The sequence below is a fragment of the Salvelinus sp. IW2-2015 genome, linkage group LG23 (genome assembly GCF_002910315.2).
Source record: "Salvelinus sp. IW2-2015 linkage group LG23, ASM291031v2, whole genome shotgun sequence".
Lineage (NCBI taxonomy): Eukaryota > Metazoa > Chordata > Actinopteri > Salmoniformes > Salmonidae > Salvelinus > Salvelinus sp. IW2-2015.
The window spans coordinates 9,336,508-9,361,678 of NC_036863.1; the positions used below are offsets into that span (position 1 = coordinate 9,336,508).

General features: G+C 42.1%; 2 protein-coding genes across 7 annotated transcripts in view; both read left to right on the plus strand.

Moving 5' to 3' along the window:
- Positions 1–19,233, plus strand: part of clip2 (CAP-GLY domain containing linker protein 2) — a 60,939-nt gene extending 41,706 nt beyond the window's left edge. Inside the window, exons 7-18 of one of the 6 annotated variants that reach the window (XM_023967401.2) lie at positions 1,386–1,489; positions 6,984–7,044; positions 7,475–7,579; positions 10,348–10,398; positions 11,176–11,559; positions 11,726–12,313; positions 12,659–12,716; positions 12,933–13,016; positions 13,620–13,776; positions 16,885–17,044; positions 17,612–17,803; positions 18,992–19,233. In XM_023967401.2, coding sequence (XP_023823169.2) covers positions 1,386–1,489; positions 6,984–7,044; positions 7,475–7,579; positions 10,348–10,398; positions 11,176–11,559; positions 11,726–12,313; positions 12,659–12,716; positions 12,933–13,016; positions 13,620–13,776; positions 16,885–17,044; positions 17,612–17,803; positions 18,992–19,078 — 2,031 coding nt within the window. In that variant the 3' untranslated portion in view covers positions 19,079–19,233. The remainder of the gene's footprint in view (positions 1–1,385; positions 1,490–6,983; positions 7,045–7,474; positions 7,580–10,347; positions 10,399–11,175; positions 11,560–11,725; positions 12,314–12,658; positions 12,717–12,932; positions 13,017–13,619; positions 13,777–16,884; positions 17,045–17,611; positions 17,804–18,991) is intronic. The other 5 variants (XM_023967402.2, XM_023967403.2, XM_023967404.2 and 2 more) reach the window with 5 other exon arrangements.
- Positions 19,234–20,362: 1,129 nt separating this feature from the next.
- Positions 20,363–24,942, plus strand: LOC139022873 (CAP-Gly domain-containing linker protein 2-like). The gene is made up of 4 exons (XM_070434350.1): positions 20,363–20,572; positions 21,140–21,331; positions 22,520–22,582; positions 23,280–24,942. The coding sequence occupies exons 1-4, from the start codon at positions 20,378–20,380 to the stop codon at positions 23,289–23,291; spliced, it is 462 nt and encodes a 153-aa protein (XP_070290451.1). The 5' UTR covers positions 20,363–20,377; the 3' UTR covers positions 23,292–24,942.
- The last annotated feature ends 229 nt before the right edge of the window (positions 24,943–25,171 follow it).

Here is a 25,171-nt window from a genome sequence, read left to right on the forward strand (position 1 = left end):
GAAAGTTTAGAGAATTTCATATTTTTCCCTAGAAAGACCATAGCAAGACAGTGGCAATGGCAAAGCATTAAATAGCATGCCACACAAACCTTTCTTGTACGTGATTCACGAAAACAATAAAACTGTGATGACTGTGTGAAACAGAGCGCTGGAAGAATGTTGTTTTGCCTTACAAGGAAAGTATTTGGTCTATTGGTTTATTCAGATCCCCATTAGATGTTACATTAGCAACAACAGCTACTCTTCCTAGGGGCCACTGCATGTTGAGTCTGATTCCAGATCTGTTTGAGCTGCTATTGCACATTGGCCATAGGAATTGGCAGCACACCACAAAGAGATCTGGGACCAGCATGTTGTTATATAATGTAGGTTGGCCCGACAAAGATTGTTTCTGTTTTGTTTTGTTCAGAATGTGTGATAACGATGGTACAGTGATGACAGTGTGGCTGCTTCCAAAAGGCATATCCCCTATATAGTGCATTACGTTACACCAGAGCCCTATGGGTGCGAGTATGTTGTGTGCAGTGACAGGGGTATTTGAAATGGCATAATTTCCCCTACATAGTGCACTACAAAGGGAATAGGGTACCATTTCAGATACATGCTGTAACTGTCACTGCATGCTGTCACCCACTCTGTGGCTCAGCCAGGGAAATGTCCTAAATTAGTCTGCCATTAGTCTGCCCATATTGATGAGTCAATGGCTGGGCTCTTGACTGCAATAAGATAAAAGCAAGTCCATATTTAAATTTAAATCCAGAATGACTTACAGCAGCAATTAGGGTTAAGTGCCTCGCTCAAGGCCACAGACAGATTTTTCACATATGTCAGACACGTAGTATGACACTGTACTGTACATTAAGCTATACATTAAGCATAGTTCAGGACTAAAAAGCATTCTCAATGGTGATGTTCCAATGAAAGAATGCTATTGTAGTAGTGTGTGCTGTAAATCCTTGGAACTGACTGATGCGCGCATACACACACACACACACACTTAGCCGTTACTGTACTTAGTGTTGCTTACCAGACTCATAGCGCTACTTACCTGTCAAGAAAGCATCTCCAATGTGCTCTGGTTCGCCCGGGGATTTGCATCAAGTAATTCTCCATTGAAAGGGCTTTTTTGGTCCAGGACTAAACTTGTCCCGGAAAACCGACCCTTATTGTATAATCTACAGACTTGACAAAGAAATCTACTTAACTTGACAATGAAAACATGATTCATTTAATCAATGTTTCTGTTACTATTATCACTGTACATGTGAACCAGGCCTAAATTAGTAGTAGTAGTGTTTGTCTACTTACTGAGAACTTGTCAAATCACTCTTGGTGATAGCATGGTACACTTCATCACTGATATTGTTTGTTTTCTCTGATTACAGTATGTCACAGAGACGGAGAGCAACCTCCATCAAGTCAAAACTCTGTTGGCCAGCACTCAGAAAGACAAAGTAGAGCTAGCCAATCAGCTTGAAGAAGAGAAAAGGTACAATGTTGGGGATTTCTATGGAGTAATCTGGCTGGTTTGTCCTTGTTAGGGCAATCATTTGTGAACAAGATGTGGCACATAAATATATAAATACTACTTTTCACAGAGCAATTTATTATCCTATTTTGATATACAGTGGGGAGAACAAGTATTTGATACACTGCCGATTTTGCAGGTTTTCCTACTTACAAAGCATGTAGAGGTCTGTAAATTTTTATCATAGAAAGTGTGTGGTTTAGAGACGGAATCTAAACCAAAAATCCAGAAAATCACATTGTATGATTTGTAAGTAATTAATTTGCATTTTATTGCATGACATAAGTATTTGATACATCAGAAAAGCAGAACTTAATATTTGGTACAGAAACCTTTGTTTGCAATTACAGAGATCATACGTTTCCCTGTAGTTCTTGACCAGGTTTTCACACACTGCCAGCAGGGATTTTTGCGCCCACTCCTCATACAGACCTCTCCAGATCCTTCAGGTTTCGGGGTTGTCGCTGGGCAATACGGACTTCAGCTCCCTCCAAAGATGTTCTATTTGGGTTCAGGTCTGGAGACTGGCTAGGCCACTCCAGGACCTTGAGATGCTTCTTAGTTGCCCTGGCTGTGTGTTTCGGGTCGTTGTCATGCTGGAAGACCCAGCCACGACCCATCTTCAAATGCTCTTACTGAGGGAAGGAGGTGTGTGGCCAAGATCTCGCGATACATGGCCCCATCCATCCTCCCCTCAATACGGTGCAGTCGTCCTGTCCCCTTTGCAGAAAAGCATCCCCAAAGAATGATGTTTCCACCTCCATGCTTCACGGTTGGGATGGTGTTCTTGGGGTTGTACTCATCCTTCTTCTTCCTCCAAACACGGCAAGTGGAGTTTAGACCAAAAAGCTCTATTTTTGTCTCATCAGACCACATGACCTTCTCCCATTCCTCCTCTGGATCATCCAGATGGTAATTGGCAAACTTCAGACGGGCCTGGACATGCGCTAGCTTGAGCAGGGGGACCTTGCATGCGCTGCAGGATTTTAATCCATGACGGCGTAGTGTGTTACTAATGGTTTTCTTTTGAGACTGTGGTCCCAGCTCTCTTCAGGTCATTGACCAGGTCCTGCCGTGTAGTTCTGGGCTGATCCCTCACCTTCCTCATGATCATTGATGCCCCACGAGGTGAGATCTTTGCATGGAGCCCCAGACCGAGGGTGATTGACCGTCATCTTGAACTTCTTCCATTTTCTAATAATTGCGCCAACATTTGTTGCCTTCTCACCAAGCTGCTTGCCTATTGTCCTGTAGCTCATCCCAGCCTTGTGCAGGTCTACAATTCTAGCCCTGATGTCCTTACACAGCTCTCTGGTCTTGGCCATTGTGGAGAGGTTGGAGTCTGTTTGATTGAGTGTGTGGACAGGTGTTCTTTATTACAGGTAACGAGTTCAAAAGGTGCAGTTAATACAGGTAATGAGTGGAGAACAGGAGGGCTTCTTTTTTTTTTAACAGTATTTTTATTGGAGTTTCACAATTTTCACCTATATTAAAGAGATACAACAACAGAGACAAGGCAAAAAAACAACAACAAAAAACGGCACTCGCCTACACATACCTGCGCATACATAAATACATACACATATACACACATACGCACACCATTTCCTATCCCCGCTTCTCTCACCCTATCCCCATCATTGCGTCTCTCAATACATACATTTAAACAAACTTACAAACGAAATTAAACAAAAAAGCTTGGTTTAAACTAAGAAGTTAGGTTCCACCACATGGAACATACAGTGTAATTCTGATACATAGATCACCACCATTCTAAGAGAATCCTTGCAGCATAATAGCTGATACCTCAGGTTCTAGGTAATTTAGATAGTGTTCCCACACTTTGTAGAACTGATCTGTTTTAGAATGCAATGTACATGTCAGATATTCCAGAGGCACCCATTCAAAAAGTATCTTATGCCAATCTTTAATAGAAGGAACCTTATCACTAATCCACCGTAAAAGGATGTTTTTCCTTTGCAGTAAAGGTAAGGATGTTGTAAAGCCTCCTCTTACTCACAGAAGTAACATGCCTACTAGGGAGACCCAACAGTAAAGAAACTGGGTCCAATTCTAGATCAACCCCTAGGATCTTTTCAATTTCTTGCAGAACACCAGACCAGTATCTTTGTATTTTGGTACATGACCATAAACAATGTGTTAGGTGCCTGTATCAGTTTTGCATTTAAGACACTGAGGAGAAGAGGAAGAGGGGCTAAAGGCATGTCTGCGATTTGGGGATATATGCAATCGGTGTATTATTCTTAATTGGATTGCTCTAGTACGATTACATATAGATATTGTTTTTGCATATCTCCAAATGTCCTCCCACATCTCTTCGTCAATAGTCACAGACAATTCTTTCTCCCACACTTGTTTCACCCTCTGTGTGTCGACAGCAGGAAAGGACCTTAAAGCATCATAAAACAGACTTACAGACATTTTCCTTTGTGGAAAAAAAAGCATTCTCTCAATGACAGACATATCAGGGTTACCAATTAAGGTGGTGCTCTTCACAATTATAATGTCTTACTTGTAGGAAGCGGAAAAAGTCCTGCTTTGGGAGTCGGTATTTCTCCACCATCTGCTCAAATGACAATAGAATCTTATCAGCAAATAAGTCATTTAGTCTGCGTATGCCCTTATTAAGCCAAGAGTTAAAGCCAGCATCCAGMAATCCTGGACCAAAATCTGGGTTGTTAAGAATTGGGGTAAGAGCAGAGGTTAGTTTGGACCTTCCCAGGAAGCGCTGAACTGACCTCCAAACCTTGAGTGTGTTAAGTGTAATAGGATTATTGCAGTGATCTTCTACAGACTTGAAACTTCTGAAAAATAAAAGATCCTKTAAGGGGTATTTTGAAAGAGAAGTCTCAATGTCTAACCAAATAGAGGAGTCATCGTTTGTGATCCAATCAGAAATATAMCATAGGTGGGCACACCACTGATAGAACCTGATATTGGGCAGATCCAAGCCCCCCATAGAACTTGGCAGCTGCAATATTGCCATCTTAAGCCTTGGCTTGCGTTTACTCCATATGAAGGAGCTTAGCCATCCATTTACATCCTTTATTACCTTATTGGAGAGTAATACTGGGATCATTTGGATTGGGAGGAGGGCTTCTTAAAGAAAAACTAACAGGTCTGTGAGAGCTGGAATTCTTACTGGTTGGTAGGTGATCAAATACTTATGTCATGCAATAAAATGCAAATGAATTACTTAAAAATCATACAATGTGATTTTCTGGATTTTTGTTTTAGATTCCGTCTCTCACAGTTGAAGTGTACCCATGATAAAAATGACAGACCTCTACATGCTTTGTAAGTAGGAAAACCTGTAAAATCGCCAGTGTATCAAATACTTGTTCTCCCCACTGTAGGTATCCCTATTCAATATCCTGTTGTCATAAAATAAAATAAAAATATGACAACAGGATATTATTATTGCCTTAGACCTTATTCACATCTTGGCCATTGAAACCAATGCAAAAACCTTCCTGTGACCTGTAGATTAAAAACTCCTGCACACCTATACTCTAAAACAGAATCCATTTGGGGTACTAAGAAGAACATTTCTAGCTCATTGTCATTGTCATATGCTCTGTTCTTGAAAGACACAACCGTTTATTAGCTAGCCGCTAGGGTTAGGCGGTATCCAGATGTTCATACTGTTTCTGTACCATACCGCGGTAAATGGTATTACCGAATGTGCACAAAACTGTTTAGTCAACAGGGATCTTTGTCCAGGAGGGGATTGAATGTCTTTGCTGTAACCAAGAAGCTTGATCTTGACATCTAGCCACTTAGCTAGCAAGTTAGCAAACCAAATGCATAGCATCTTAGATTTCTTATACACTGAACAAAAATATAAACGCAACATGTATAGTGTTGCTCCCATGTTTTATGAGCTGAAATAAAAGATCCCAGAAATGTTCCATATACACAAAAAGCTTATTTCTCTAAAATGTTGTGCACAAATTAGTTTACATCCCTGCTAGTGAGCATTTCTCTTTTGCCAAGATAATCCATCCACCTGACAGGTGTGGCATATCAAGAAGCTGATTAAATAGCATGATCATTACACAGTGCCCCTTGTGCTGGGGACAATAAAAGGCCACTCTAAAATGTGCAGTTTTGTCACACAGCACAATGCCACAGATGTCTCAAGTTTTGAGGGAGCGTGCAATTGGCATACTGACTGCAGGAATGTCCACCAGAGCTGTTGCCAGAGAATTTCATGTTAATTTCTCTACCATAAGCCGCCTCAAACGTCGTTTTTAGAGAATCTGGCGAATTTGGCAGTATGTCCAACTGGCCTCCCAAATGCAAACCACGTGCATGGCATCATGTGGGTGAGCGGTTTGCTGATGTCAACATTGTGAACTGAGTGCCTTGTGGTGGTGGTGGGGTTATGGTATGGGCAGACATAAGCTACAGACAATGAACACAATTGCATTTTATCGATGGCAATTTGAATGCACAGAAATACCGTGACGAGATCCTGAGGCCCATTGTGAGGCCCATTTTTTAAAGGTATCTGTGACCAACAGATGCATATCTGTATTCCCAGTCTTGTGAAATCCATAGATTAGGGCCTAATGAATTTATTTCAATTGACTGATTTCTTCATATGAACCATAACTCAGTAAAATCTTTGAAATTGTTGCATGTTGCCTTTATTTTTTTGTTCAGTATAGTTATATTTAACTCATAGTTATAAGCTGCGGCGTAGCACGTGCCCCCCCCCCCCCCCCCCCCCCCAAAAAAACAGTATTGAAAATCATAAACGGTATAATCTCCCAACCTACTAGCAGCACTAGCCGTCTATGGAACGTTCAGCTGTGAATAAGGTATATAGGGAGCCATTTGAGAGGCATCCATGGTTGTCTGTACTGTGGTCAGACCTGGGCCAAATACGTACATGTCAAACACTTTCACATACTTGAAGTGAGCTTGATTTAGCATGTCCAGTTTTCAAGGTGGGAGGATTTTGCACTTTGGGGACTATTCCATTGGTTCCATTGCACTGGTCATGCTCAATCAAGTGTACTTCAAGAGATTGAATTTACATACTGTATGCAGGTTTTGAAGTGGGCCAATGCTTTCCTGTACAGAGTACTGAATCTGACTCAAATTTTCTACTGCTGGAGTATCGGCACCTTTTAAAGAACATTTGCTCTAATATGAGTACTGTCACCCAAAATGGTGTCACCCTATTTCGTTCCACTTCAAGCACTGACCATATATATTTGACCCAGGTGTGTTCCTGTGGCACAGTTGGTAAGAGTGGCGCTAGCAAAGCCAAGGTCGTTGGATTCAATTTCCACAGGACTCAAATATGAATGCCAAAAATGTATGCAGTCACTACTGTAAATTGCTTTGAATGAAAGCCTTTGTCGGGTTGTGATGCTCTTCTGTGGCACTTCCCTGACACCTAGTGGCCGACGTGTTATTACAGGAAAGTGGAAGACCTTCAGTTCAGAGTGGAGGAGGAGTCCATCACCAAAGGAGACCTTGAGGTATTTGTCTACCATTTGGTAAAAAGCTTAGATAAACAGTTTGATAAATGTGTTTTGAAGGGATGAGAATGTGTGTTTATAAGATTACTTTAGCAAAAGTGATCAAATTTGGCTCTTCCTATAGTGCAATGTGAAAGCTGTTAATTAAAGTCTAGTAGGCTAATAACAACAGTTATGTTAGAGTGACCAAAAGGCTGTGCCAAACATATAGCGAGTCAAACAGTAAGTGAGCAAAGACAGACAGAGGGACATTTCACATTTTCAGTGTTTCTGTCTGTAAAATGTCTCATCCTTCAATCTGTTGACTGCTGTTACAGAGAATCCCATGTGATGTGTATTTCACACGTCTCTTCAACCTGTACAGGTTTCTGTCCTTCTATGTCTTTTTTTCCACCTCCTGTCTCTCTCCTTTCTCTCTCCCTCTCTGTAGACTCAGACGAAATTGGAGCATGCCCGTATTCGGCAACTTGAGCAGAATCTGTTCCTCGAAAAGTCGAGAGCAGAAAAGCTTCAGAAAGAATTAGAGGTGAAGCGGGTAAATGGAAAAGCTAGCCCAGCCTAGAGCTCCTGCCTGTATCCATTTTACTTTGCGCTTTTCCATTGTATCTTTTGTTTTGTTTGCAGTGGGACTTGAACACAAGTCCTTGTCATTCCTGTCCAGCACCTGTCTCCAAAGGTCCCCAAACTCAGTCACTCATACAGAAAATACTATGTCAGTTACGTCATCAAACGGCATAGACTACAATCAGAATGTGGTGCCATTGCTCTGATTTATGTATCAAGGATGCCAAGGATGCTCTGTACAGATGCCTAGAACATGACATTAGGTTTCATGTTGAGAGAAACAAATTGCATAAGTGTTACCTGAATCAATTATTTAATTAATGAATTCTGGTATAAGAATTGAGAAAACAACATGATGCTACATGTATATAAGTTGTGGAATACTAGATCTGTATTAGTCAACTCTGTTAAATCCCCCTAATTGAATTGTCCTCATGGTCTCTATTGCACAAATTATGTTCAAATTTTTCTGCTATCAGAGTGTAAGTCATCGTAATGGGAAAACCACTCCCTCTCTCTCTGGCTGCGTCTCTAATGACACCCTATTCCCTATTGTGCACTACTTTTGACCAGAGCCATATGAGCCCTGTTCAAAGCAGTGCACTCTATAAGGAAATAGGGTGCCTGAGACACAGCCTCTATCTAATCTCCCTTGGCTCTCAGCCCCACTCCTACTCGGTTTCCCATCAGCTGTAGAGTGTCGGAGTGTTGGAGACCACTCACTCGGCCCTGGAGGTAGTCTCGAGTTTTCAACTCTCATCTGCAGCAATCACTTTTTCCACGTTCCTTTTGGTGCTCACTCGCAAAATCTTGTTAGATTTCTCAGGGTGCACTGCTGGAGCGGTTGTCAGCTGTAGTCAGCTTTGTTTACACTGTTGAGGTCATAATTTTGCATTAGAATTAGCACAAATGTCACACTTCCATTGAGTTCTGCTGAGGACCAAAATGTTATCTTATACAGTTATATATACTATATATAATATACACACAGTGGCCAGTTTATTAGGTACACTACCCTGTTCATGATAATGGTTTGCTCCTACAGTGAGTCACATGGCCGTGGCTTGCTATATAAAGCAAGCAGACAAGCATCGAGGCATTCAGTTACTGTTCGTTGAACGTTAGAATGGGCAAAAGGAGTGACCTAAACGACTTTGGGCGTGGTATGATCGTCGATGCCAGGCACGCCGGTTCCAACATCTCAGAAACGGCCGGCCTTAAAAACGCACAACACTGTCTAGGGTTTACCGAGAATGGTGCAACAAACAAAAAAACATCCAGTCAACGGCACTCCTGTGGGTGAAAACAGCTTGTTGATGAGAGGTCGAAGGAGAATGGCAAGAATCATGTAAGCTAACAGGTGGGCCACAAACACAAACATAACGTCAGAGTACAACAGTGGTGTGTAGAGTGGCATCTCGGAATGCACAACTTGTCGATCCTTGTCACGAATGGGCTATTGCAGCAGACGACCACACCGGGTTCCACTCCTATCAGCCTAAAATAAAAATAAGTGGCTCCAGTGGGCACGTGATCACCAACACTGGACAATTGAGGAGTGGAAAAACATTGCCTGGTCCGACGAATCCCGGTTCGTCATGCTGATGGCAGAGTCAGAATTTTGCGTAAGCAGCATTCGTCCATGGCCCCATCATGCCTGATTTCAACAGTACAGACTGGTGGCAGTGGTGCAATGGTGTGGGGAATGTTTTCCTGGCACACGTAAGGTCCCTAGATACCAATTGAGCAACGTTTCCATGCCCCAAAGGATTCTGGCTGTTCTGGATGCAAAGGGGGGTCCGACCCAGTACTATACTGAACAAAAATATAAATGCAACAGCTTCAACTATTTAATTTAAGGAAATTAGTAAATTTAAATACATTTATTAGGCCCTAATCTATGGATTTCACATTACTGGGCAGGGGTGCAGCTATGGGTGGGCCTGGGAGGGCTTAGGCCCACCCACTGGGGAGCCAGGCCCAGCTAATCAGAATTTGTTTTTCCCAAAAAGGATTTATTACAGACAGAAATACTTCTCTGTTTCATCAGCTGTCCGGGTGGCTAGTCTCAGATGATCCCGCAGGTGAAGAAGCCGGATGTGGAGGTACTGGCCTTGCGTGGTTACACATGGTCTGCGGTTATGAGGCCTGACAAAATTAATTTACTGACAAATTCTCTAAATTGACGGAGGCGGCTAATGGTAAAGAAATTAACATTCAATTCTATGGCAACAGCTCTGGTGGATATTCCTGCAGTCAGAATGCCAATTACATCCTCCTGTAAAACTTAAGACATCTATGGCATTTTGTTGGGTGACATAATTGCACATTTTAGAGTGGCCTTTTATTGTCCCAAGCACAAGGTGCACCTGTGTAATGATCATGCTGTTTAATCATCTTGTTGATATGCCACACCTGTGGATGGATTAACTTGGCAAAGGAGAAATGCTCAATAACAGGGATGTAAACAAATTTGTACACAAAACTTGAGAGAAATAAGCTTTTCTGATTATGGAACATTTCTGGGATATTTTATTTCAGCTCATGAAACATGGGACGAACACTTTACATGTTGCGTTTATATTTTTGTTCAGTATAAATGGGTGTACCTAATAAACTGGCCACTGAGTGTATAACTATACAATCGTTTTGTGGTGAGACACAAGGCTAAGTACTTAGACAGCACTGTTGGGTCATGAATGTTATATAGAGCTACAAATATACTGCTTATACCTACAGGGAAGACGCAGTCTTGATGCGGCACCCTTGAGGTTGGATAAAAGAACCAAGGTGAAACAAAATGGACTCGTCGTTTCGTTCGGCTCTGCTCATCTGCTAAGCTATCTAAACTGTTTGATTCTCAATTGTCTATTGTTGACGACGTGGATCTTGCACAGTCAATCTTGCATTTTTCTTGGACTTAATTATTGTCTGAATGCTATTAGGGAACTTTCTGTTAACTCCTTTTCCTAGAAACCGATCAACTGTAGAGTTGCGTTTCTCTCAATGGCCACATTAACATACTATGCACTGCGTGCCATCAGGTCTGCTCAGTCAAACATGGAGTTCAGTCATTTTAATTGGATGTTTGTAAATGTCACACTTTAATTACTATGTGTGCTCCTAGTGATTGCCTATCTATGTGTAGTGTTATGTCTGGGGTTTGCTATGGGCTTTGTGCTTCTGCCTGGCTTGTAGAGTGAGAAACCTGCAGAGAATGGCTTGCTTTCCCTTTCATTTTCCTTACAAACTTCATCTCATATGTTGCACTGCACTTGCTGATTTAAAAGCTCTACTTGTTTTTTTATATCTGTGAACAAAGGATTTCCTCAAACCAAGGAATTTCATCTGTATTCTACAGGCCCAGTTTGTACGCTTATATGATTCTCAATATGCCTATTTTTCTTTGGCATGCATGCTCTAGTCAAGCATTTTATCGAAACGATTTATGCTTGAATGATGTAATCCTGGAATGACATCACCACGCTACGGGAAAGACACCCATGTCGGTTTCGTTAATGACAAACCATGTTACAGCAATGAAGTGCTCTCTCTCTCCCTCCACAGCAAAGCACAGTTGAGGAGAAGAGCCACGTAATGCAGCTGGAGGAGGAGCTGGCCCTGCGGCAGGCAGAGATCGAGGAGCTCCAGGTCCAGCTCAGGGACCCAGACTCTCACCCCAACACAGCCGAGGACGGGTACGCCACCCAGGGGCCGGTGGCCCAGTCGGAGACCTTCCTGCTCCGGGAGCAGCTCCTGACAGCGGGTCGGGAGCACCACAAGGAGAGCAGCCAGCTGAGGGAGAAGTATGAGGCGGCAGTGGCGGCAGGCCAGGAGGAGACAAACAGACTAAAAGCCACGGTGGACAAACAGAGCCAGGAGATCATCGATTTGAAGCAGAGAGTCCAGCAGGCCACGACAGAGAACATGGAGATGATGGACAACTGGAAGGTGAGAGGCACTGTTCTCTTTTATTTTTATATTAAAATGTAATCTTTCATCTTCCTCACACCAACAATTTGGCCTCTCTCATTCTCCTTTTCTCTCTTTTACTCTGTGTGTGTGCATGGGTGTGTCTTTTAGTATTAATAATCGTGTATCCCCTCCTCTCCTCAAGGTCAGGCTGGACACCCTGGTCAACGACCACCAGCGCTCTCTGGAGGACCTGAAGACCTCGCTATCCAGCCAGAACGGCTCGGCCGAGGGCCAAGAGCAGGACCCTCAGGAGCTGAGAACCACCATGGAAAGTCTGCGCATGGAGCACCAGTTGGAGCTGGAGAACCTCAAGGCCAGGCACGAGATCGAGGCGGCTGTGCTGGCCAAGGAACGTGAGGATCTGCGCTCCCGCCTGCAGGACGCCAAGGACCAGCTGGGCGAGAGCAGCCAGAACGGGAAGAACCAGGCCCAGACGGAGGCCAGGAGCAACCAGCTGACCCTGGAGCTGAGAGATGCCCGGGAGGAGCTCCAGAAGGCACAGCTGAGGGTGGGCGAGGTGGAGAGGCTGCAGGGAGAGAAAGACGGGGCCCAGGATGAGCTCCGGGAGTGCCTTGAGCTGGCTGAGAAGAAGATGGTGGATTATGAGGCCCTGCAGAAAGCTGAGGCCCAGAGTCGGGCCGAGCTCCACAGCCTGGAGGAAAAGCTGAGGGTGACTGAGAACCGACTGCAGGCGGTGCAGGATGACCACCACATGCCACAAGATGCCAACGTGAGTCCTCCAGGGGATAGCTGTGGTAGCATTAGTTGTAGATGCTATGCTGTGGTCCATATGAGATTAGAGTCCTTTGACCCAACTATAAAATGAACTAAGGTTGCGCTTAGAGTGGAACTAAAGCCCCTATTCATGTGATCTAATGCTAGCTACTTTTCACAGTCAGTATTAGAGAGCACTTTCTAGAAACACTCTTTACACGAGTAAATAATATCACTTCCACATGATATCCATGCATTTCTACTTCCTTGTGTGTTTCCACATCTTTGCCCTCAATAAACAAATGAAGCACGGAGTTGTCATGGATTTGCTTTTTAACTCTCCATTCTGTCTCCCACTCAGGTTATAGAAAATAATGACATCTCAGAGGAGAAGATTAAGCTAAAACAGAATGTTGAAGGTATCGTAAATGTTAACCTAGTTATTTAGGTTGTGTTGTTACTGTACACATATTTTTATGTAAATGAGAATGGTTTTAAAGACCCTTAAAACAAACCTGTGTTATAGTAAAGTATTTCAAATGTCAGACCTCTGTAGGCTTTTGATTGTACTTTGAGGACATTGCATAGTTAGATTCCAATGTTTTTGACCAATGGTGGTTTCACGTTTCTTTCAGAAACTATGGAGAACCTGACGAAAAGAGAAAAAGAGGTCTCCACTCTCACGTCACAGTTTGATGCCCTCAAATCACAGATAACTGGTAAATTATGCTGCTACAACTGATGAAGATTTGAGTGGTCAAAACGTTGTCAAATAAACTCCCATGGGAGCATTGAATTAAGTTTTAGTTAAAGGAATACCGTGGGATTTTGGCAATGCACAAGACACTCAGACTTCTAGTAATTGTGCTAACGCTAGTTAGCATTGGCTCGCGAAACTACCTCCAACTTCTTTCATACTGGACACCGATTCATGAAAATGTTATCTACAAGTTCATCCCAAAGTATCCCTTTAACATTATTTGATATCCAGAACCTGCTCTGTGCGTATGTAATCTCTTCTATTTATGATATTTTGCACTCTATGAATGTCTTGACAAATACGACACATTCAGTCTTTATCAACTACATGTACAGTAAGTATTTGGTTGCCTGAGATTGAATGTTCACTCAAACATATTGCATGTTAAAAAAAAAAGAATCCCTGAATTATGAAACTTTTATAAAAAATGTCACTGACTGGCAACTGAATATACATATCCTTTTTTGAATATACATATTTGAAGCTCCGACACTGCAGCACTGTTTGGTCCAAACTAAACATTTAACTCTAAATCCTTCTCTAACCTGTCTTGGTCCACCAGCCTTGGAGGGCAAAGTTCGCTCAGGTGAGAAGAAGGCTGACACCCTGGTCAAGGAGAAGATACGCCTGGAGGCCGACCTCGAGTCCATGACCAAGAAGTCCCATGATGCATCGGGACAGCTGGTCGTCATTAGCCAGGAGTTACTGAAGAAGGAGAGGTAATTTGACAGAGAGAGAGAGAAAGAGAGAGAACACTTGATTTTCCACCACAGCGCAGAATTTTCACAGCAGCCCACCCACTGCTACAAGAAAGAACTTACATTCCTCTGAAGGAGATGAGATGATGGATAAAGCATGTGAAACCGCCCCCACTCTTTAGATATACAGAATTTTCTTCTAGAATCTTGCATTTTCAAAGACTGACGAAACAGTCGCAACTCGTCTTTGTGATATGCAGTCACTAGATGTACACTAGACATCTGTTTTATGAGGATCAACCTACTTAGGTTACAAGCTGTTAAGGTAATGGAGATAATTAACCTGATTAAAAGTAGGGCCAAAAGGCCTTTTTACCCTTCAAATCAATGCATTGTCATGGTTGAGAATTCTATGTTACTCTAAGGTGTTTAGCGAGATTACACACAGCACTTAGTAAATTTAGGCCTGGAAATATAAGCTAAAATGAATTAAAAAGACAATAACGCAACATGAGGTACCTCAGTGACTCTTCGGTCACCTAAGTTTGCAGTATTTGACTGTGGCACCTGCCTTTCATGGATAAAAAATTATATCTATTTGCTGTAGTGTTAAGATTTCCCTTCAATGGAACTAAGGGGCCTAGCCCGAACCATGAAAAACAGCCCCAGACCATTATTCCTCCTCCACCCAACTTTACAATTGGCACTATGCATTGGGACAGGTAGCGTTCTCCTGGCATCCGCCAAACCCAGATTTGTTCGTCAGACTGCCAGATGGTGAAGCGTGATTCATCACTTCAGAGAACACGTTTCCACTGCTCCAGAGCCCAATGGCGGCGAGCTTTACACCACTCAGGCCGACGCTTGGCCGACGCTTGGCAATGGCTTGTGTGCGGCTGTTCTACCATGGAAACCCATTTCATGATGCTCCCGACGAACAGTTCTTGTGCTGACATTGCTTCCAGAGGCAGTTTGGAACCGAGGACAGACTATTTTTACGTGCTACACACTTCAGCACTCGGCAGTCCCGTTCTATGAACTTGTGTGGCCTACCACTTTGCGGCTGAGCCGTTGTTGCTCCTAGACGTTTCCAATTCACAATAACAGCAGTTATTGTTGACTGGGGCAGCTCTAGCAGTGTAGAAATTTGAGCACACTGACATGTTGGAAAGGTGACATTCTATAATGGTGCAACGTTGATAGTCACTGAGCTCTTCAGTGAGACCATTCTACAATGTTTGTCTATGGAGATTGCATGGCTGTGTGCTCGATTTTATACACCTGTCAGAAAAATGTGTGGCTGAAATAGCCAAATCCACTAATTTGAAGGGGTGTCCACATACTTTTGTTTGTATATACAGTACCAGTCAAAAGTTTGGATGCACCTATTAATTCAAGGGTTTTTCATAATTTTTGCTATTTTCTACATTGTAGAATAGTAGTGAAGACATCCAAACTATGAAATAACACATATGGAATCATGTAGTAACCAAAAAAGTGTTAAACAAATGTTATTATTCAAAGTAGCCACCCTTTGCCTTGACAGCTTTACATACTCTTGGCATTCTCTCAACCAGCTTCATGAGGAATGCTTTTCCAACAGTCTTCAAGGAGTTCCCACATATGCTGAGCACTTGTTGGCTGCTTTTCCTTCACTCTGCGGTCCAACTCATCCAAAGCCATCTCAATTGGGTTGAGGTCAGGTGATTGTGGAGGCCAGGTCATCTGATGCAGCACTCCATCACTCTCCTTCTTGGTAAAATAGCCATTACACAGCCTGGAGGTGTGTTTTGGGTTATTGTTCTGTTGAAAAACAAATTGTAGTCCCCCAATGCGCAAACCAGATGGGATGGCGTATCGCTGCAGAATGCTGTGGTAGCCATGCTGGTTAAGTGTGCCTTGAATTCTAAATAAATCACTGACAGTGTCACCAGCAAAACACCATCACACCTCCTCCTCATTGCTTCACGGTGGGAACCACACATGCGGAGATCATCCATTCACCTACTCTGCATCCTACAAAGACATGGCGGTTGGAACCAACAATCTCAAATTTGGACTCATCAGACCAAAGGACAGATTTCCACCGATCTAATGTCCATTGCTCGTGTTTCTTGGCCCAAGCAAGTCTCTTCTTCTTATTGGTGTCCTCTAGTAGTGGTTTCTTTGCAGCAATTCTACCATTAAGATCTGATTCACACAGTCTCCTCTGAACAGTTGATGTTGAGATGTGTATGTTACTTGAACTCTGTGAAGCATTTATTTGGGGTGTAACCTGAGGCTGGTAACTCTAATGAACTTATCCTCTACAGCAGAGGTAACTCTGGGTCTTCCTTGAGAGCCAGTTTCATCATAGCGCTTGATGGTTTTTGCGATTGCACTCAAAGTTCTTGAAATTATCCGCATTGACTGACCTTCATGTCTTAAAGTAATGATGGACTGTTGTTTCTCTTTGCTTATTTCAGCTGTTCTTGCCCAATATGGACTTGGTCTTTTACCAAATAGGGCTATCTTCTGTATACCCAACCCTACCTTGTCACAACACAACTGATTGGCTCAAATGCAAAAGCAGCCAACAAGTGCTCAGCATATGTGGGAACTCCTTCAAGACTGTTGGAAAAGCATTCCAGGTGAAGCTGGTTGAGAGAATGTCAAGATTGTGCAAAGCTGTCATCAAGGCAAAGGGTGGCTAATTTGAAGAATCTAAAATATACTTTCATTTGTTTAACACTTTTTTGGTTACTACATGAGTCCATATGTTATTTCATAGTTTATGTCTTCACTATTATTGTACAATGTAGAAAATAGTCAAAATAAAGAAAAACCCTTGATGTGTCCAAACGTTTGACTGGTACTGTATATATATATACGCTTTTATTAGCACAGCTCAATAAAGCATGTTCCCTGTATTGTCGATAGGTTTGGGTCATTGATGATGAAACAACTCTTGATCTAGCCTGGGTGCCAGTCTCTTTCTGCTCTCTTGCCAACTCCTTATGGAATTGTCATGCCAATGACAGCATTGGAGTTGGCAAGAGCACAATCAGGTCTGGGACCAGGCTAACCTGAATCAGGAAGGCAAGGGTAAATTTTAATGGTATTCTTTACTGTATTGTCCTCTTGTTTCAGGAGTCTGAACGAGCTGAGGGTGTTACTGCTGGACTCCCCTCGCCACTCGCTTGGCCTGGACCGAGACCTGAGCCGAGAGGTGCACAAGGCGGAATGGAGGGTGAAGGAGCAGAAACTCCAGGATGACATCAAGACCCTGAGAGACAAACTGCTCCTGCTGGTGAGAGGGAGAGGGTTCTGGGAGATGTCGATCACATTGCTGGCTCCGCCCGTCTTGAAGCACATCATGTGTCCATCAACCCAGGGTTATTCACTTGCAACCAAATTAAAGTAAACAGGCCGAAACCGTGAGGAATGCTTGTTTTCGCTGCAAAACGTTTTGCTCCGGTGTGCACTAAGAAACTTTTGTTGTTTGTTGTGTTTTCTATTCACACACAGATGAAAGCTGGTCTAGCAGTAGAAAAGTCTACTTGATTAAGATTATAATCGTTTCATGTTTCTTATTCAAAGTGGAGACAGTACATGGCTATTGTTTCATTCTTGTCTGTATTCTATATGATTTTAAAAAACAATGTCCTCCCTGTATTTATACTAAAGGCAGATCTAGCAATGATAGATGTAACCCTCCACATTTTTCCAGGAAGGGCTTTAATACCTAAACAGTGTTGTTCATTAGGGCACACTATAAAAGACAAGGCAGACCCTTCCTGTTTCAATCCATTTTCTTTATTTTGGTGCCTAATGAACACCCAGTTGATTCCTACACGTGATATGTGTGTGTTCTCAGGGCAGGGAGAGGGGCTCGTCCCCAGACCACCGGCGCTACTCTATGCTGGACCCGTCGGCTCTGGACTCGGAGGTGACCCGTCTGCGCCAGCGGCTCCTGAGCACCGAGGAGGCCCTGAGGGGAGCCCTGGAGCACAACCAGGAAGTGGACCAGCTGGTGCAAGCCATGCGCACGCACCCAGACAAGACCCAGGTAAACAAGCCCAGGATCAGCTCTAGCTAGTACTTGTTTTGTCTTTTCCAGGACTGATTTTGTTGATAGTGGCTATTTAGAAAAAGAGTCGACTTCAGGGGTCTTCAACCTTTTCTTGCACAGGGATCCCTGCCCAGGCAAATCGGCGACCCATGGAACCCATCATATATTAGCAAAAAAATATTTGTTTTACATGTCTTGTCTTATCATCAATTGAATGGCAAGGAGAAGTAATCAACATTTTAAAATTAATAGATTTGGTAGATCGTTTTTTATAATTGGACGAGGAAGTGTAAACTATAACATAGCCTATTAGATAGAATGGTAACTCCAAACACATTTTCGCTAATACCAGCTGTTTAGCTGGTTAAACAAAGGTTAGCCATCTGTTGGCAAAAATGAATGAAGTCAAAAAATCTTACCAGCAGTTAGGTCGCATTCTGTTTTTGGCAATTGCTGCAATGTGTGTGCAGGCCCCGCAACTGAGTTTGATTAGCAAATGAAAGACATTACGGCAAACCGGTATCAGTCTATGTACCATGTAATAAAGTACTAACTAACAACACTGTAATTACACTGTAACTGCCTTTTGTAACTAAAACGTAAAATCCGTAAATACATGGTTTTAGTGATACTTTAACGGATACTTCAGGACTTTGACAAGGAAGTTGCTAACTAGCGCTAGCGCAATTGTTAACTAGCGTTAGCGCAATGACTGGAAGTCGCTAGCAGATGCTGTGTTACTTTTTATTTAACTTTTTATTTTAGCCTACTTTGTAAATATTTTCTTCTTGAACTGCACTGTTGGTTAAGGGCTTGTAAGTAAGCATTTCACAGTAAAGTCTACACTTGTTGTATTCTTGTTGTACGTGGCAAATAAAGTTTGATTTAGATTTTTTTTATTTGATTTGAGATACTCAGACTTCCAGTCATTGTGCTAACGCTAGTTAGCATTGGCTCGCGAAACTAACTTTTTCTTACTGGACACAGACACAATAATGGTATCCACGAGTTCATCTGACTCTGGGGAAGTAGATAAAAGGTGTCATTGCCAAAATCCTGAAGTATCCCTTTAATATAAAGTGGTACCGTAGGTAGTTCGATACAAAAGTCAGGATATACGAGTTTGAGTAATGTAAAATGCACCAGTTGCTTGACAAGCTGTTTTCTTTCATGATTCTCTTTCAGGTGCATGGTGGTGCAAATTCAGCCAATGGGATTTATCAACAGGATTCTTCCTTTACTCAAGATGTAGGTATTAATTCATCATTATAAACTGGATAGGTTGGGTTCTGGATGCTGATTGGCTGAAAGCCGTGGTATATCTTGTATGATGCAGAATGACTTGTTTACTGTTCTAATTATGCTGGTAATAGTTTATAATAGCAATAAGGCACCTCAGGGGTTTGTGTTATATGGCCAATATACCACGGCTAAGGGCTGTATCCAGCAGGTATGTTGCATGTTGCGTCGTGCAGAAGAACAGCCCTTAGCCGTGGTATATTGGCCATATACCACACCTTNAATCTCAAATTTGGACTCATCAGACCAAAGGACAGATTTCCACCGATCTAATGTCCATTGCTCGTGTTTCTTGGCCCAAGCAAGTCTCTTCTTCTTATTGGTGTCCTCTAGTAGTGGTTTCTTTGCAGCAATTCTACCATTAAGATCTGATTCACACAGTCTCCTCTGAACAGTTGATGTTGAGATGTGTATGTTACTTGAACTCTGTGAAGCATTTATTTGGGGTGTAACCTGAGGCTGGTAACTCTAATGAACTTATCCTCTACAGCAGAGGTAACTCTGGGTCTTCCTTGAGAGCCAGTTTCATCATAGCGCTTGATGGTTTTTGCGATTGCACTCAAAGTTCTTGAAATTATCCGCATTGACTGACCTTCATGTCTTAAAGTAATGATGGACTGTTGTTTCTCTTTGCTTATTTCAGCTGTTCTTGCCCAATATGGACTTGGTCTTTTACCAAATAGGGCTATCTTCTGTATACCCAACCCTACCTTGTCACAACACAACTGATTGGCTCAAATGCAAAAGCAGCCAACAAGTGCTCAGCATATGTGGGAACTCCTTCAAGACTGTTGGAAAAGCATTCCAGGTGAAGCTGGTTGAGAGAATGTCAAGATTGTGCAAAGCTGTCATCAAGGCAAAGGGTGGCTAATTTGAAGAATCTAAAATATACTTTCATTTGTTTAACACTTTTTTGGTTACTACATGAGTCCATATGTTATTTCATAGTTTATGTCTTCACTATTATTGTACAATGTAGAAAATAGTCAAAATAAAGAAAAACCCTTGATGTGTCCAAACGTTTGACTGGTACTGTATATATATATACGCTTTTATTAGCACAGCTCAATAAAGCATGTTCCCTGTATTGTCGATAGGTTTGGGTCATTGATGATGAAACAACTCTTGATCTAGCCTGGGTGCCAGTCTCTTTCTGCTCTCTTGCCAACTCCTTATGGAATTGTCATGCCAATGACAGCATTGGAGTTGGCAAGAGCACAATCAGGTCTGGGACCAGGCTAACCTGAATCAGGAAGGCAAGGGTAAATTTTAATGGTATTCTTTACTGTATTGTCCTCTTGTTTCAGGAGTCTGAACGAGCTGAGGGTGTTACTGCTGGACTCCCCTCGCCACTCGCTTGGCCTGGACCGAGACCTGAGCCGAGAGGTGCACAAGGCGGAATGGAGGGTGAAGGAGCAGAAACTCCAGGATGACATCAAGACCCTGAGAGACAAACTGCTCCTGCTGGTGAGAGGGAGAGGGTTCTGGGAGATGTCGATCACATTGCTGGCTCCGCCCGTCTTGAAGCACATCATGTGTCCATCAACCCAGGGTTATTCACTTGCAACCAAATTAAAGTAAACAGGCCGAAACCGTGAGGAATGCTTGTTTTCGCTGCAAAACGTTTTGCTCCGGTGTGCACTAAGAAACTTTTGTTGTTTGTTGTGTTTTCTATTCACACACAGATGAAAGCTGGTCTAGCAGTAGAAAAGTCTACTTGATTAAGATTATAATCGTTTCATGTTTCTTATTCAAAGTGGAGACAGTACATGGCTATTGTTTCATTCTTGTCTGTATTCTATATGATTTTAAAAAACAATGTCCTCCCTGTATTTATACTAAAGGCAGATCTAGCAATGATAGATGTAACCCTCCACATTTTTCCAGGAAGGGCTTTAATACCTAAACAGTGTTGTTCATTAGGGCACACTATAAAAGACAAGGCAGACCCTTCCTGTTTCAATCCATTTTCTTTATTTTGGTGCCTAATGAACACCCAGTTGATTCCTACACGTGATATGTGTGTGTTCTCAGGGCAGGGAGAGGGGCTCGTCCCCAGACCACCGGCGCTACTCTATGCTGGACCCGTCGGCTCTGGACTCGGAGGTGACCCGTCTGCGCCAGCGGCTCCTGAGCACCGAGGAGGCCCTGAGGGGAGCCCTGGAGCACAACCAGGAAGTGGACCAGCTGGTGCAAGCCATGCGCACGCACCCAGACAAGACCCAGGTAAACAAGCCCAGGATCAGCTCTAGCTAGTACTTGTTTTGTCTTTTCCAGGACTGATTTTGTTGATAGTGGCTATTTAGAAAAAGAGTCGACTTCAGGGGTCTTCAACCTTTTCTTGCACAGGGATCCCTGCCCAGGCAAATCGGCGACCCATGGAACCCATCATATATTAGCAAAAAAATATTTGTTTTACATGTCTTGTCTTATCATCAATTGAATGGCAAGGAGAAGTAATCAACATTTTAAAATTAATAGATTTGGTAGATCGTTTTTTATAATTGGACGAGGAAGTGTAAACTATAACATAGCCTATTAGATAGAATGGTAACTCCAAACACATTTTCGCTAATACCAGCTGTTTAGCTGGTTAAACAAAGGTTAGCCATCTGTTGGCAAAAATGAATGAAGTCAAAAAATCTTACCAGCAGTTAGGTCGCATTCTGTTTTTGGCAATTGCTGCAATGTGTGTGCAGGCCCCGCAACTGAGTTTGATTAGCAAATGAAAGACATTACGGCAAACCGGTATCAGTCTATGTACCATGTAATAAAGTACTAACTAACAACACTGTAATTACACTGTAACTGCCTTTTGTAACTAAAACGTAAAATCCGTAAATACATGGTTTTAGTGATACTTTAACGGATACTTCAGGACTTTGACAAGGAAGTTGCTAACTAGCGCTAGCGCAATTGTTAACTAGCGTTAGCGCAATGACTGGAAGTCGCTAGCAGATGCTGTGTTACTTTTTATTTAACTTTTTATTTTAGCCTACTTTGTAAATATTTTCTTCTTGAACTGCACTGTTGGTTAAGGGCTTGTAAGTAAGCATTTCACAGTAAAGTCTACACTTGTTGTATTCTTGTTGTACGTGGCAAATAAAGTTTGATTTAGATTTTTTTTATTTGATTTGAGATACTCAGACTTCCAGTCATTGTGCTAACGCTAGTTAGCATTGGCTCGCGAAACTAACTTTTTCTTACTGGACACAGACACAATAATGGTATCCACGAGTTCATCTGACTCTGGGGAAGTAGATAAAAGGTGTCATTGCCAAAATCCTGAAGTATCCCTTTAATATAAAGTGGTACCGTAGGTAGTTCGATACAAAAGTCAGGATATACGAGTTTGAGTAATGTAAAATGCACCAGTTGCTTGACAAGCTGTTTTCTTTCATGATTCTCTTTCAGGTGCATGGTGGTGCAAATTCAGCCAATGGGATTTATCAACAGGATTCTTCCTTTACTCAAGATGTAGGTATTAATTCATCATTATAAACTGGATAGGTTGGGTTCTGGATGCTGATTGGCTGAAAGCCGTGGTATATCTTGTATGATGCAGAATGACTTGTTTACTGTTCTAATTATGCTGGTAATAGTTTATAATAGCAATAAGGCACCTCAGGGGTTTGTGTTATATGGCCAATATACCACACCTTCTATATCAATCACACATGTTATGTCACATCAATTACATTTATCTTAGCTCCATAGATCAGTTAAATATAGACTCACTGTCTAGAGATACTGAATGCATGCTGCACTTTTTTATTCTTTATTGCCATTCCCACAATGAGTTACATAAATACAACATTAATGGCTGGTTTGCCGAACACAGATAAAGCCTAGTTCTAGACCAGGGGAAGGCAGCCCTGGTCCTGGAGTGCCACAAGCACTTCATGTTTTTGATTTAACTGGCCTAGAAGACCAGGTGTGTTGAATTTAGACCATCACTGAACTGATCAATTAGCTCAGTTTGTCAGGAGTGGTGCCTAATTGGAACAAAATCCTGCGGCACTCCAGGAACAGGGTTGCCTACCCGTTCTAGACTTAAAAGCATGCTCCAATAGAGATTCTCCATTTCATCAGTGCCCTAAATTAATATTCTGACATATGTATTTGATAGATTATTTGAACTTTTTCTTCTTCAACTTCATGGCTTCCTCCCCAGGAACAACACTAATATAGGAGAAGAAGAGCCCATCTTGAATTTGGGAAATGCATAGCTACATTTTAAAAGAAAAATAAGTCACTACGTTGTTAAGACTTGGGACTAGCACTCCATTGGACTCCAGATGCCATTTTCTGTTTACAGTTACTACCAAAACAATGACTACCAAAACAATGACTCTCAATATGTACATTTCATCTGTTGCAAAAAATAAAATCACCCATTAGCCAATCTTAAGACAGATCAAAGATACTGTAAAATGGACATGGAGGTGAATAATAAATCGGTACGACCTTTGTAAACTGATACCTACCCTGCAGACTACCTCCAAGGATGGTATTGGACATGGGAGAACCTTTTATGGTAGTTTATTAGAGATCATGACCCTACAACTCATGAGAAACTCTTTTGTGAATTACTAATTGTGACTCCAGAGAATGGAATGACTCTGGTGTCTGATTGAAAGCAAAGAAGAAGAATTTGGCCTCAATCCACCACTTTTTGTTATTTATTTGCCACACTGCTTTTGAACCTTCTTAGAGTACTGTAGCTGATTTGATTTGGCCATTTACGTTCAGAACAATTTTCTCAAGCTCCTCCATGTTCAAGGACTCTTGCTCTGTAGCGAACGTGAATGAAACGGTTATGCTGCTGGATTTTGGCTGATGTTGTAAAATAGCTGCATTATCAGTATTGTGCATACTGTAAACGTGTATTTAGCCAACTGAACCAATCCAACTCGGCGCCGTATTTGCACCAAATAGCTATCAGTTTAATGGTTTACTAATTTGAACTGAGTTATCCATTAATTTCACTATGGCTTCACTAGATAGTGGGAAACCGTACCACTTTGTAGTGTTTCCGTAAACAGGGGTTTAAAAAAATACCAGTATTAACTTCTTATTGTTGATCATTTATCTAAAGACATTTGACCATGCCATGGGATCACTTTGTGCTTTGATTACAGTAGGCCACTCGAGGGCTGTTTGGAGCACAATCCAAACAATGGAATGTTCTAGGATGTATCCCAAATGGCACCCTGTTCCCAATATAGTGCACTACTTCTGACCAGAGCCCTATGGACCCTGGTCAAAAGTAGTGAAATATATAGGAAATATAGTGCCATTTATGACACAACCCTACTGTAACTGCTCCCTCCCTTGGTTGAAGAACACACATCTGGATGACGTTTAAACAAATCCTAATCATAACGTACAGAATTGATACATTATGGTCTTCCAAATGATATTATCTCCATTTAACAAGCCAACAGGGAAATACTAAGTGTAGTCCATTACTGTATTTACGGGATATTGGTTGACATTCTGGTTATGTCTCAAATGGCACCCTATTCCTTATATAGTGCACTACTTTTTGGCACTGATCAAAAGTAGTGCACAATATAGGGAATAGCGTGCGATTTGAAATGCAGACTGTCTTTGGGAGAACATTATCTTGATGTGAGTAATGTGGAATGTGAGACTTGGGATTGACATTGCATGGACAAAGTGTTGGGCTGGCCCTCGCTCAGCGAAACTGAAGCTACAAACTGTCATTGGAAAATGTATATTGCCTTTTTTCAGATGGGAAACACTTCATACCCTTTATTGCTGTAATGATTTCTGAGATTGAGTCATTAAATATTAACAATGTGGGAAAAGGATTGTGGTGTTTTATTTCAAGTGGACATTTGATGGTCTTTTCTGAAGTTTTGTTATGCCTTTATTGAACACTTATTAACCTTTAAGTACAATCACTCACAAATAAATACTGTTGCACATTAGCACACACCAAACACTAAGCTCCCACTGCTGACTGTGTAAACAATTTGGCTCACTTGTGGAAGTGATATATATCATTCATGGAACATTTTCCAAAATAGAGGCTGTGAA

What these genes read in the sequence shown, in the direction of transcription:
- LOC139022873 (XM_070434350.1), top strand. Translation starts at nt 20,378, where the DNA reads ATGGTATTCTTTACTGTATTGTCCTCTTGTTTCAGGAGTCTGAACGAG. An exon ending in GAGACAAACTGCTCCTGCTG is followed by an intron (nt 20,573 to 21,139) that starts GTGAGAGGGAGA and finishes GTGTGTTCTCAG; the next exon opens with GGCAGGGAGAGGGGCTCGTC. An exon ending in CGCACCCAGACAAGACCCAG is followed by an intron (nt 21,332 to 22,519) that starts GTAAACAAGCCC and finishes ATTCTCTTTCAG; the next exon opens with GTGCATGGTGGTGCAAATTC.